Source organism: Bos taurus, chromosome 13 (genome assembly GCF_002263795.3).
Source record: "Bos taurus isolate L1 Dominette 01449 registration number 42190680 breed Hereford chromosome 13, ARS-UCD2.0, whole genome shotgun sequence".
Classification (NCBI taxonomy): Eukaryota; Metazoa; Chordata; class Mammalia; order Artiodactyla; family Bovidae; genus Bos; species Bos taurus.
This window is the reverse complement of record NC_037340.1, coordinates 43,478,190-43,491,854: the sequence shown is the minus strand read 5'-3', so window position 1 is coordinate 43,491,854 and position 13,665 is coordinate 43,478,190. Positions and strand designations below refer to the sequence as shown.

The 13,665-nt window shown below is 40.6% G+C and overlaps 1 protein-coding gene across 3 annotated transcripts; it reads right to left on the bottom strand.

Annotated features, from left to right (window-relative positions):
* Positions 1-222: 222 nt before the first annotated feature.
* LOC785762 (dihydrodiol dehydrogenase 3) lies at positions 223-13,186 on the bottom strand. 3 transcript variants are annotated; one of them, XM_025000882.2, is made up of 10 exons: positions 12,851-12,927; positions 11,757-11,885; positions 8,620-8,787; positions 8,199-8,315; positions 6,892-6,969; positions 6,338-6,460; positions 5,421-5,530; positions 4,391-4,556; positions 2,461-2,543; positions 223-435 (listed from the first exon to the last, which is right to left on the bottom strand). In XM_025000882.2, the coding sequence occupies exons 2-10, from the start codon at positions 11,838-11,840 to the stop codon at positions 393-395; spliced, it is 972 nt and encodes a 323-aa protein (XP_024856650.1). In that variant the 5' UTR covers positions 11,841-11,885; positions 12,851-12,927; the 3' UTR covers positions 223-392.
* Positions 13,187-13,665: the final 479 nt, after the last annotated feature.

Genomic DNA, 13,665 nt, shown 5'->3' with positions numbered 1-13,665 from the left:
GCTTACCAAGATAATTATGCTAAGTTAAAAAATAAATATACAACGTGTAGATTGATGACTACTTCTCTTTGTAAATAAAAAACCACTCACATTTGCACAGAAAAATGCACAAAAGTATTATTAAAATGGTTAATCACAGCTTATTTAGTTTTCAATCCTTTGCCTTCTATTTCCTAATTTTCTGTAATTTATATGTATAACCTTAATTATCAGAAAAAATAGTATTCTTACTTTGAAGTCTTTATTGTTTCATAAAGTGTTAAATGTTTTAAAAGGAAAAGCAACCTTTCAAAATTTCTGACACTTCATTTAAGCACCTCCACCAAGTACAAAATCTTCTTCACCACCCTAGAAGCAAGACATTCTCAAAGAACCACGGTGAGAGCTGAGAATCAATATTCTTCAGAGAATGGAAACTCAGGATGACTGACACCACTGAAAGAGAAGAATGATTCATTTATTAAATCAGCCTTGTTGTCATAAAGAACATTATTCTGTGAATGTGGTCAGGGTGGGCTAAAACTCTAAATCTAGAAATATGTCCCTCGTTCTCCCCCGAAAAGCACACCTGCAGGTGTCTGCTCCATGTGCACACGGCACCTGCACATCCAGTCCCAACATTCACGTGTGATATTCACTCCACAGTGACAGGTAGTTGGATTCAGGTTACAATTTATATGAGAGCACAAGACTTAGGGCTAACTGTGGAGGTCCTTTCAAACACAGATAGAACTTCTTCAGTCCCTAGTTGATGAAAAGGTGAACAAATTAGCTGCCCTTTACCACACATTCATGGATAAGCAAATACTGAGCACTCCAAAAATACAGAGTACCTCCAGTAAGGAAATTGTCATCTATAGGAGGCTACCATGCGCACCTGAATAAGCATACAGTTCAAAGTGGGATCATTACCTTTTTAATTTAGTCAAACATTGGTTATGCAGTAATTACTATTACTGCTTTTTCATTTTCCCTATGTTTCTACTTTTCTTTCAGAATTTGTCTTTTTCAATTTGACTCATAAAAGAGTGCCTTCTGAGCAATTCCAAGTACGAGGAGCCTGGCTCAGGTCATTACTTGAGCCCACACAGAGTACAGAAAAGTAACTAACCACCTTTTTCTCAATTTTCATGTCTTTTATCAGAAGCATGATAGCTATAAAAACAATAGGGAGAGTTTTGAAACCTTTCACTGGAAACAAAATCTTCATTTCACCAATAATTTGTATTCCCTTCTCTCTAAACTCCCTTCCAACATCTCCCTGTATGATTAGCCCTCTGTCCCTTCAATCCTGACATCTTCCTGCAGTAACTGGGCAGCTGGAATTCAATGTTAGTGACTAATTCAAAATCAAGAGGGTAGGGGCTCCCCAGGGGATGGACACCTGATGGACAAATATAACAATGGCGTGAGTCTTGACTCAAGAAACCGCAGAGACTCAGATGATCTTACCTGAGTGTGTCCTGCTAAGCAGTCACTCACTGGAGGGTCAATTAAGCTCATGATCTAGTTGTAATTCAGTTTTGTGGATAACAAAGATGAAGACATGGGAGTTGTAATAGGGAAGAAAGGGCAGTAAAGTGATCGATTTGTAGGAAGCAGATGGTGTCTTGGTGAAGAAATGTCCATTAGGGAGAATGTCCACCAGACACTTAGGGGACAGGGTAGGGCAGGCCCATGTGACATCGTAGCACTGATAGATGTTGGCCTTTCTAGGGCCCTCCTCCATAAAAAAAAAAAAAAAATCTACAGTACATTTTAGAGTTGTGTTGGGGTTAACATGATTGTGGGCTTCCGAGGTGGCTCAGTGGTAAAGATCCACCTGCAAAGCAGGAGACATGGGTTTGATCCCTGAGTCAGCAAGATCACCTGGAGAAGGAAATGGCACCTCACTTCAGTATTCTTGCCTGGGAAATCCCAGGGACAGAGAAGCCTGGCAGGCTACAGTCCATGGGATACCAAGAGTTGGAAATGACTGAGTGACTAAATAACAACAACAAAACTTGAATGCAATTCATGATGGATTCATTACTATACAGTTATTATTAATATAATAATTTTCCACTGATGTAGAAAGAAATAGAGATTAAACATGTTCACAGGACCCTGAAAGAATACAGGGCTGCAGGCACCTTGCCCTCTGTGTTTCCTGGGTCCCTAAGCCTTGAAAGCAGGTACACCAGGCACAGGAATTAGGGGCACAAAGCAGTGAATTCACCACGATGTCAACTCAGTGATTTTATTGATGGGCTGGCCTGGGCCCCATCACATTTCTCTTGGTCAGAGACAGAGCCCTGGAGGAAACCTCTGGTCTGAGGACTGCAGGAAGCCCCTAGTTTACTCCTACTCTAGAAATCAACACTGTTTTCCTAGGTTTAAGCTTTTAAAAAGCTAAGCTCTCCTGCTGACCTGCCTGCTACAGAAAACAGTATTTGTGGGAAACATCGGCAAGTCACTTACAGGTGAAGTTCGTAATATCTTATATTTCTGTTGAGGCCATCGATTGCTTTCATGTCTTCTGGAGTCAGTTCAAAGTCAAACACCTGGAAGAAAAGAAGAATCACATTGACCTCTCCCCCAAGGAGCTGGCCTCCCCCTGGGGACTGGAGGACTTTCCAGCTGGATGGAGACAGAAAGAGGGGACAGGGAAGACATGTTTGTCCTCAGTTTCCAGATGAATAAGCCTGGGACCTTCTGCTGAGTTCTCACCTCTCCTTCCCACACCTTCTTCTCTGTCCACCTCACAAACATTACAGCGAATCAGTCGCTTATCTTTCTAAGTGAATCACTTGAGACAAAAAACAAGAAATCTAAAATCATTTTTTTTCCAAACACACTGCTTTTAGACACACCTGACTTGATACCTGAACCTGAGTTGACATTAGACTGATTGCCTCTCACCAACATACCCTAAGGGTGACAGCATTCAGCTGAAGCAATGCGGGAAGGAGGCTCCCCTGAGAAAGCCTGTTCAGGAATTTGATATCAAACTACTCATTATCTATGACTGAATCTAAAAAAAACTTTATGTATATGCCTTCCTGGAGAAAGTTATGAGAAGTGTTTGAACATTAAGGAACAACAAATTATTAAAAATTCACATCATAACAAGGAAATGGAAAGCTTAATTTTGTAGAGAAATTCATTTTCTCCGAAGTGATCTCTTGTTTCAATGCAACATGAACCAAAGACTTAAACACATATTCTGTTGTGAAAGTTGGTATAGTGGTACTGAATTTTAAATAAGAGAAGAGCTAGTCAAAAACAGCCAAGACATCCTTAAAATAGAAGAAAGTACCATACTGAAAAGCAAAACCTATTTTTTACTTCAGTAACACAGTACAGAAATCGTTAAATAGAAAAGAGTGGGCAGAAATGCACTTATGGACACTTGATATGTGGCAGAGTTGACAATGAAAATGTGGAAATGGACAGTTGTTTTTGTTATTCAGTCACTTAGTATGTCTGACTCTTTGTGACCCCAAAGGAAGAGGTTTTTCTCCCCACTCACTGACTGAGAATCATATCACTGTGCTGAAAAGAAGACTAGGTTAGTGGCCTTATTCTAGCCAATAAAAACTATACAGAGAAGTCTTCAGGCTCCTCCAACAAGAGCCACATCCACCTGCTAAAGCAGAACTCCCGAGCTGCTCAGCACTGAACTGCAAATGCACAAAAGAGCCCAGCCTGGAGGACAAGAGCTTAGCTGAGGGCAGGCTGATTTTCAAACCACAGATTCAGAGATACATACATGAACTCTGCATTAAATCCTGAAACTGGGGAGAGTTTCCTGTACAGCTAAGGGCACAATAATGGTCCCCTACAAGTAAATCAAAAGAGAAACAACCTAGCTAAAGTGGACAAAGTCATTAAGAGGAACTTCACAAAGACAGAAACTCAAAAAGATTAAATGTATGAAGATGAAAGCCTATTAGTATTCAGGGAAATACTAAATAAAACCACAATGCTTTGGAAGTTAAAGATAATTTTTCTGCCCCCCAATTCACATGTTATGGTGTTAAAAATGGAGCCTTTGACGGAGGAGTAGGTTATGATGGCAGAGCCCTCACAAATGAGATTTCAAGAATATCATATTCATATAAGAGATTTGAGAGAGCTCTGTTTCCCCTCCAACATGTAAAGATACAAGGAGAAGCCTGTGACCTGGAGGAGAGCCCTCACCCAAGCACACGGACCCTGATCTCAGATATACAGCTTCACAACTGTGAGAAACAAATTTAATTTTTTTCACAGCCACTCAGCCTGTAGTGTTTTGTTAGAGCAGTTCAAACAGTCTAAGAAAAATCACATGATGCAATTTTATCAATTGAAAACAGAGAAACTATGATATTTTCCTTAGAAGCCCTCTGCCCACAGCCCTGCTCATCACCTGCATGTTCTCTTTGATCCACTTCTTGTTGTTGCCCTTGGCCAGAACCACAACTCCACGTTGTATCTGGTAGCGAAGGGCAACCAGAGCTGCCGTTTTCTTGTGCTTTTGGGCAATGGCAGAGAGAACCGGGTCCTCCAGGAGAACGGGGTGGTTCTGGTTCACCCTGGAAGGAATTTCAGAAATGCTGAGGAGCTGAGACCAAGCAGTTTCTAAAGAGGCTCCTCAAACAGACCAAGTAAGTCCACTCTAGACCAGTGCTTCCCAAAGTCTGGTCCAGGGACCAGCAGCATCAGCATCACTCGGAATCTTTTTAGAAATATAAATTCCATGGCTGAGCTGAAGACAAACTGAATCAGAACCTCAACTGAGTCACTTCCCATTCTGTGTTTACAGAGCTCTGCAGGTGATTTGGGTGCATTATTGAGTTGAGACCAGAATGCCAAATTGTGGATTATTTTCTTTAATTCTCTGGGGATGTTTTTCTTCTGTAGTCAAGGGCATGAATAGAGAAACAGTGGGGAAAGCCCAGGAATTCTTTATAAATTTCACTTTTTAAGGCATTGATAAAAATTGAGTAGTCTCAAAAATAAGAGACATTTATTTCATCATTATTTTTTTAGGATGTTCACAGAAATGCTTCAAATTGAAATTTCTTCTATCATCATATACCAAGCAGTTACATATTATCCAAATTTTAGATATGAGCTAAGTGAGGCTTGCAACATCTATTTTTACAAATGTGTTAATAATTAATAAGTAAATAATTACATCAGCTTGTGTCCCTGGTCTCAACTGGGGGATTATATATAGATTTCAATGCAGGCATTTGTTATTGATGAGTCTACAAGTCAATACAATGTATAAAAATTGTCTGGGTGATGGGAAGATAAAAGAGAAGGATTAATTTCATCCCACCTCTCTCTCCCCTCTGCCTATGAGAGTTTTCTGAGTACTGTGTTATTTAAATTGTTTCATCAAAAATTGAATTTCGGGGAAACTCCCAGATGTCTTCATTAGGATTCAATACCATTCTTTTACTCGTTGGGATCCCAGACCAGCATAGGCAACAAGAACAATTTCATGTGACTTGCAGAAATCCAACAGTTTGCTCTGGTTGAGATAAGGGTGACATTCCACCTGTAGAATGCCCAAAGAGAAGAGTGTCAGATTATATGCAAAGGCAATACTAATATGACAGAGAAAGATTAAAAGTTTTCAAAGGCTAAAGGGAAGACTAGAACATTAAATGAAAATGGGAAATGTCAACATTTACAGAGAAACAGAGAAAAGTGTATTTATACAGTTAATTTTATGATAGACATGGATGGGAGAACCAGTCCAATATTGAGTAATCAAAAGCTGTGCTCTACATTTGAGTAGATGTTCCTGAGTAAATATTTCATAATTTACTAGTATCACCTTGAACCTTTAACTTCACCCTCTAACCTGGATGATTTTCATCACCCCCAACACATTTTTCTGAACCATGCTCCCTGTTTAAGACTCATAAATGCTGAAACAACTAGACCAAGAATTCAGACACCAGAACCCCACACAAACCCTTAAAATCCATCTCAGCTGTTTTGACTCTTTATTAATTTACTTCTGATTCCATGTTTTCATCATCTTCCTTCCTGTATGCAGTTCTCTTCAGGGCACTTTTCCCTCCATCGACTTATCCTTTCATCTCAGGGAAATGCCTCCTTCCTCTAGTTCTGAGTTCTACCCACAGTTTAGAAGGAAGGCATCCCACCTTTTCCACCCAGACTGTCAAGCAGAGATACTGCTACAGATTCTATTCACACCATCCAGAGAGGCTCTGCTCGCTAGAATCCTCTGACCCACAAAGGTCAGATGAACAGGAGGGGAGGAAAGACAGACATCAGGCTCCAGGGCAAGAAGGAGGTTCTGAAGAGCAGGAGGGAGAGGAGCAGAGCTGCTCACCTGGTTGCAGACAGGCTTATACTTTAGCCCTGGCTTGTTCAGGATCCTCTCCAGCTGTTTGTGGTTGAAGTTGGACACCCCGATGGACTTGGCCAGCCCTGCATCCTTACACTTCTCCAGGGCCTGGGAGGGAGGGGTGGTGAACAGTCATGAACAGTCACTTGGAATAGGCAATAGAATAAGAATAAATGCTGAAAAGCATCAGTAATCACACTCATCCATCAAGAATTACCTTTGACTATCAAGAAGAAAAACTAGGAAGAAGGTCATGATATAAAAAGAAAAACTACTGCCCCCGCCTTAGAAAAACTCCAGAGAAGATATATCACACGGGAGGGAAAAGATACCTGTCTACACTGTCCCAAATTCTCCTCCTCCATTCCTCTCTGTGACCATTTAAGCAATGGTTTCCTCCACACAACCCCAGCATCCATGCCCTTAGATTCATGAACTGCTGAGTCTGATGGTCCACAGCCCATTCTCACAGGTGGAAGAAATAAAGGGAGTTCCCCCTCTTCTGGCTCCTCCCCTGGTTCTCTCCTCCCCAGACTCACCTCCCACGTGCGACAGAAATCCACTGAGTCAAATATCAGTTTTCCATTTTCATCTTTTGGAAATAATTCCTCCCCTGGCTGGAATAGAAGAAGTCATTTTAGACATGTCACAAAATAATTTCTCTGCATTTACAGACTGCCAGGTACCAGGGAGTAAACCCCCATCAGGTAGGTTCACAAATTTCTAAATATTAATATTTGCAAAGTGATTTGCACATATAGAGTTGTCAGCCTCCTTTAGGAAGGAGGCTTATTCCAAACTCTTACACTCAATATATGTTGTAATAAATACAATTTTTCTAGGTCCTAAAAGGGACTCATAGTGACTTCTCTGAATTTTGTCTGCTCCTTGTACTTGCCTATTTTGAAATCCTTTTCTGGACTGGGAATGGCAGTAAGCTACATGACATAATTTCCAGAATAAAAACTGCAGTCTTCATATGGCTAGATATCAGACTTTCTTTCCCCTCTGAGCATCAGGCGCCCTAGGGCAGGCATGGGAACCAGCAAGGCTATCGTCAGGTGGATATGGAATGTGGACAATCCACACATGCTCTCAAATAGTCATGACCATGAGCCTCAAACCGCCCCAAGGTCATATTTGCTTCCAATGGAAAATGTTCAGTAAAAAATAAACTAAATCATGAGTAATGTCCTGATAAGGGATAGAAGAAAGGAGACATTTCTGAACACTGCTGCAAATCCTCAAAACTCTCTGTGTCTGAGACTTGCCATCTACATAGTCCACTAAGTGATTCTGCATTAATAGCTTGAGTTTATTTCTGTAACTTGAAATCAACAGTTCTAAGTAAACCATCATTCTTAATGGCTAAGTGCAGTCTACAAACCTCATCGTGAAGACAGGCAAGAGTGTAGGCAATGTCTCCCAATTTCCTATACAGTTAAGAGGTTTGACTCACCCAGAGGAAGCACCACCAAATCTGCTCAACTCAAAAGAATAAAAGACAAGATTAACTCATCATGTTCAATGTAATGCAGTGTCATGCTCACCACAGCTGTACCAAACTCTTGGTTCATGAAATCCCCAGACACTCAGGAGTCATAACAAGGACTGTGTGCAGAACTGGCCGATTTTTATTTCCTTTAACTTTTCAGGCAGAGCCTCAGATTATTAACTCCTTTCAAAAAACTCAGTAAAAATATCACAAAGGATTATTTGGGGGATTCTACTCTAGTATAATCATCCTTTCAACCTACTAAGGGAAATCTTTATTCAACTATCCATGCAAGTTGATACACATTCTAACACAAGATATAACATTGATGTGATCACACAAATTTCTAACCTTCAGAGCCATTGGATAATGCATAATATAGAGATCGACATAGTCCAGTTGAAGATTTTTCAGTGACTTTTCCAAGGCTGGTCGGACCAACTCTGGTCGAAGGGAAGTCAACCAAAGCTGTAGAGGTTAAAGAATGAAAGTTGCATTAATAATACATAAGGTAATTTTTTTTTTCTTTCTTTCTTTCTTTTTTTTTTTTTTTTTTTGAGGCTTGTGGGATATTACTTTCCCCTACCAAGGATGGAATCCCGGCTCATGGCAGTAAAGCACCAAGCACACTGAACCACCAGGGAACTCTAACACTTTGGGAAGATACCAGTAAGCATAGTTCCCCAAACAACTCCACCAAAGGATCCTATTATGTAATTGTCATCTGGGCACAATCACTTGCACACGTGCACACACACAATACACACAGTACCTTTGAAGTGCAGAATATGTCTTCTCTCTTCACAGTGCCATCTGCAATCTTGCTTCGAATGACCTGGCCAATCTCCTCTTCATTTTGGTAGGCATGAGCACAGTCAATATGGCGGAACCCAACCTCTATAGCGAATGGGGTGAATTCCAGAGCTTCCTTCTTAGCAACCTACATAAGCAACAAAGGTAGAAGTTGAATATCCACATAAGATATGGCTAGGCACAAGCTTTGATCTTTCCAAAAATCAACTTTTTTCTGTGTCCTTGGTTAGTTCTGTATGTATAGTGATGAACCCCTGACAGTTTCCCTTAACATTCCTAATAAGTAATTAAATGAACACTACCCAGGAACCCTTCAACTTCAGGTGATCAGTGGCTGATTGCTGGTATCAGAGGATGGCAAAATCACCTTTAGGTTCAGTGACTTGATGAAAGAACTCAAAGGACTCAACAAAATGTTGTAGTCATGAATATGATTTATAATGTTAGGTGTTTGAAGCAAAATGCTCAAAGTTACAAGGTGCCTGGTAAAAGTATCAAGAACCAAGGTGAAAGCTTCTGAGACGTCTATCTACCAATGAAGCCACACAGAATACACCCCCCAAAAAATGTATCTTTTCAAGGTGTACAATGTGATATTCTCATATAAGTTATTCTTGTTATTCACATGTCTGACTTTGCAACCCCGTGGACAGCAGCACTCCAGGTTTCCCTGTTCTTCACCATCTCCCAGAGTTTGCTCAAACTCATGTCCATTGAAACAGTGATGCCATCAAACCTTCTCATCCTCTGTCCCCTCCTTCTCCTCTTGCTCTAAATCTTTCCCAGAATCAGGGTGTTTTCCCATGAGTTGTCACTAGCATCAAGTAGTCAAAGTACTGGAGCTTCAGCTTTAGCATCAGTCATTCCAAGGAATATTCAAGGTTGATTTCCTCAAGGATTGACTAGTTTGATCTGCTGGCTGTCCAAAGGACTCTCAAGAGTCTTCTCCAACATCAGTGTTCAAATGCATCAATTCTTTGGTGCACAGCCTTCTTTATGGTCCAGCACTTACATCCATACACAAACATGACTACTGGAAAAACCATAGCTTTGACAATATGGACCTTTGTGGGCAAAGTAATGTCTCTGCTTTTTAATACACTGTCCAAGTTTGTTATAGCTATTCTTCCAAGGAGCAAGTGTCTTTTAATTTCCTGGCTACACACCATTCACAGTAATTTTGGAGACAAAAAAAAATAGAGTCTCTCAGTTTCCATTGTTTCCCCATCTATTTGCCATAAAGTTATGGGACAGGATGCCATGATCATAGTTTTTCAAATGTGGAGTTGTAAGCCAGGTTTTTCACTCTCCACTTTCACCTTCATCAAGAGGCTGTTTAATTTCTCTTCACTTTCTGCCATTAGGGTGGTGTCGTTTGCATATATAAGGTTACTGATATTTCCCAAGGCAATCTTGATTCCAGCTTAAGCTTCATCCAGCCTGGCATTTCTCTGGATTGTACTTACTCATATAAGTATCCATTCTTAACAATTACCACAAGCAAGCTAGTTAACACCATCACCTCACATAGCTACCTTTTAGAAGTGCTTGTAAGAAGATATAGATCTAGTCTCTACAAAATCTCAAGATATAGCCCATTATTTTTAACTATAGTCAACTTGCTGTACATCAGGTCTCCAGAATTATGCCTCTTATAACAGAAGGTTGTACCCTTGACCAACATCTTTCCATTATTCCCAGGCTTGTCACCAGCTTCTGCTCACCATACCTCTACTCTCTCTTCTATGAGTACCACTATTTTAGATTCCACCTACAAAGAGATCATTCAGTATTTGTCTTTCTACTTCTGGCTTACTTCACTTGTGATTGCAAATGGATTAACTTTGTCTTCAGTGCTCAATAATATTCCATTTCTTTTTATGTGATTCAGAATCTTTCCCATTTCAAGGAGGTAGATAATTGGTATAACACAGTTCTGCTGAGTCTAGTTCTGATTTTTCTTAAATGCATGGACATTTGGGAATGGGCTTCCCTGGTGGCTCAGATGGTACAGAATCTGCCTGCAATGCAGGGGACCTGGGTTCGATCCCTGGGATAGGAAGATCCCCTGGAGAAGGGAAAGGCTACCCACTCCAGTATTCTGGCCTGGAGAATTCCATGGACTGTACAGTAGATGGGATCGCAAAGAGTCAGACACGACTGAGTGATGTTCACTTTCGGGGATGTATCTGGGAATGAGCCCATGAGCTTCAGTAACAGCCCTGTCCCTTTCCTCCCCTCAATCCAATGTGCTCTATGAAGTAAACAAATTCTGTCTTCTGTCTGCAAAATGTCTCTTAATAATTTTTTCATTTTATAAATTAGCATAGTAAGCCTCAAAGTATAAGTCCAGTCCCTTGTCACATCTATTCTAAAGACAAAATAGAAAACTTTCTGGCTTGCAGTCCAGAGACTTGTCCATTAACCCCTCTTTGACCAAGCACTGCAGACTATACTCTAATAAAAACACATTACAAAACCCCAGGATACATTACAAAACCTGGCCTATAAGGTTGTATCTTATCCCCTCAAGTGATACTAAGATTCCCATCAGAAGTTTTCAAGCAGAAACAGAAGCACAAGGCAAAACACAGCTGGAGTGTTTCTTGCCTGGCACCAAGCAGGTATCCCACAGTAGAAAAGCAATTCTCTCCCATTAGTTTTCAGTCACTTCATCTTCAGGATCTTCCACCTCAAATACTTCTCTGGGTCATGTATTATTAGAAGCAGGAAAGAGCTCTTGAACTAATAAAACGTACAGAGAAACCTTGCAACTGCAGTCACCCACAAAGGAAAGCAGCTGACAGTGATCTTGACAGCCAAGTCTCACCTCTTGTGTCAAGCTGGAAAAGAGACAGAAACTGGAGGGGAACCCAGACCCAGAGTAATCTACAGGTGAGCACAGTTTCATACCCTGATGCAGAGTGAAGACTGAATGTTTTCTCCTCTTTCATAGGGCATGGTTCTGGCCTGGTTAATGGAACAATGTGATCCTCCCAGAGTTGCACAGGAGCTCAGTGCTTGACAACCCAAGTCCTTTTCACTCATGTTGCATCCACTACTGCTTATATCTCGACCTACAACTGCTACTGTTACCTCTGGAGGTGCATAGGTTCCAAATCCCAGGACAGGAATGAAGTGGCCGTCATTAAGTTTCACTCTCTGGCTTTTGGGATCCATTGCCTATTTCTCCTTGGAGTAAGCAGACTGATGTTTTTCTTCTTCCTTCACAGGTTAGGAATAACAGGAAGGTAACACCCAGCTGCACCATCCAATGTTAGCAGATATATTGTAGGAGGAGCATGATTAAACCAGTGCCCATTGAGTAAGAACAGGATTGAAATCAGTTAGCTTGTTTGCTTTTTTTTTTTTTTAGCAGTAAAACACTATTATATAATGATGATATGTGCTGAATAATTATTGACCATATTTTAGACTAGAAACTTCCACAAGAGCAATATTTTTTATTTTTCTATTACAAAGCCAATCTCGATCAAACATCAGTTGAAACAAGTCTTACAGTACAAACATATATGCATACTCAAATTACACAATCCAAAAGTGTTTAATAAGCATTTCTGAAAATTTTACCCTTTAATAAAGAATCAAAACTTCAAATGAAAATAAATTTGCCTTTTTTCATTTTCCGCCAGCAAGATTATTATGCTTTACAGACCTGACTGGTGAAATCCTGAACATGATATGGAAACCAGACATTTTGCCAAAGTGCTTATTGGAGGTTAATTATTAATAGTTTTAGGATATCATGTGCAGTGTGCAAACTCTGAGTGATCATACCTTGTACTTAATTATGTAACTTTAATAGTACTCTCATAATGTAACGGACACATATTTTACATAATTTACTAACTGTTCCACATTATTCATAAAAGAAAAACCTATAAACAAATTAAAATACAACAAATTTGGAAAGAGTAATGAAAATTGTGATGCACTTATAGACAAGGATATTGTGAAGACAAATAAAATTTAACATGTGCAGTGATGTCAGATAAATGGTGAGATGGGAGGACAGAAGACTCCCATGGGAAAACAAGAAAAGAAAGAGAAGAAAACCTCATAAGAGCTCTGGAAAACAGTCAAACAAAGATCTATAGCACAAAAAAGTGAACAGGAACTAGGAAAAGTCCAGAACAGAATGACAGAAAATTTCATCATGTATTACTCACCTGTACCCTCTTCCTGCCTGGGGCAGTGCAGTCTTGATCAGTTCCAGTTGCCTCCCTCAAACCAGAATGATCAGAGAAAACCTTATGTGCAATGTTCCAACCTACCTGGGGACTGTCTGGAGACTGGTGTCTGTTCCACTTAACTCTAAACTTAAACTGAAGAGCAGCTAGAGTGGCTATTACAGCTACAGGCGGAATATATATATATGTACACACACAGGGACTCAAGGACAAAGGAATAAAGGTGGAGACATAGACTAGACCATGTATTAATAAAACCCTGAATAGAACTGAGGTGTGGCTTTGGGGGACATAGGGCATTCAAAAACAGTCATAAATTTACCTGAATCAGAAAGCAATTCTTGGGCCAGGCACAATGATGACTCAGAAATGACAGACCCCTTAGCTTTCCTGTTGGGCTGATCCCAGGACTAGGAGCATGATGAGCAAACTAATGAAGAAATCATGACAAGAAACAAATCTGCCAAGAGCAAATTTTTACCTGCTGTTTCAAGTACCCAGTGATGAACAGGAACACACACAGGAATACACACAGACACACACACAGCAACACACACAGGAACATACACACACACATCTGGATGGGGCAGTGCACACTTATAAGGGATGGAATGAGTTTGGACGCAGCCATCAGAGTTCTGCTCCAGCACCTTGGGACCCACACGGTCCAGAAGCCTCTGCTCACACTTAGCTCTGGTGTAGCCTCTCTCCCCTCCCACCAAGCTGCCAGCATGCCCTGGGGAAGTGTGGACCCTGGACCCTGTCAGCATCAGCTCCAGCTCTGCCCCAGATCC

Bases quoted from the DNA above. Each gene is read 5' to 3' on its own strand.
- LOC785762 (XM_025000881.1), bottom strand. From the start codon at position 13,171: ATGCCCTATGTCCCCCAAAGCCACACCTCAGTTCTATTCAGGGTTTTA. The intron at 8,788-12,955 runs GTAGGTTGGAAC...TTGCTTATGTAG, and splicing joins AGTCTCCAGACAGTCCCCAG to GTTGCTAAGAAGGAAGCTCT. The intron at 8,316-8,619 runs GTACTGTGTGTA...TAACCTCTACAG, and splicing joins ACATATTCTGCACTTCAAAG to CTTTGGTTGACTTCCCTTCG.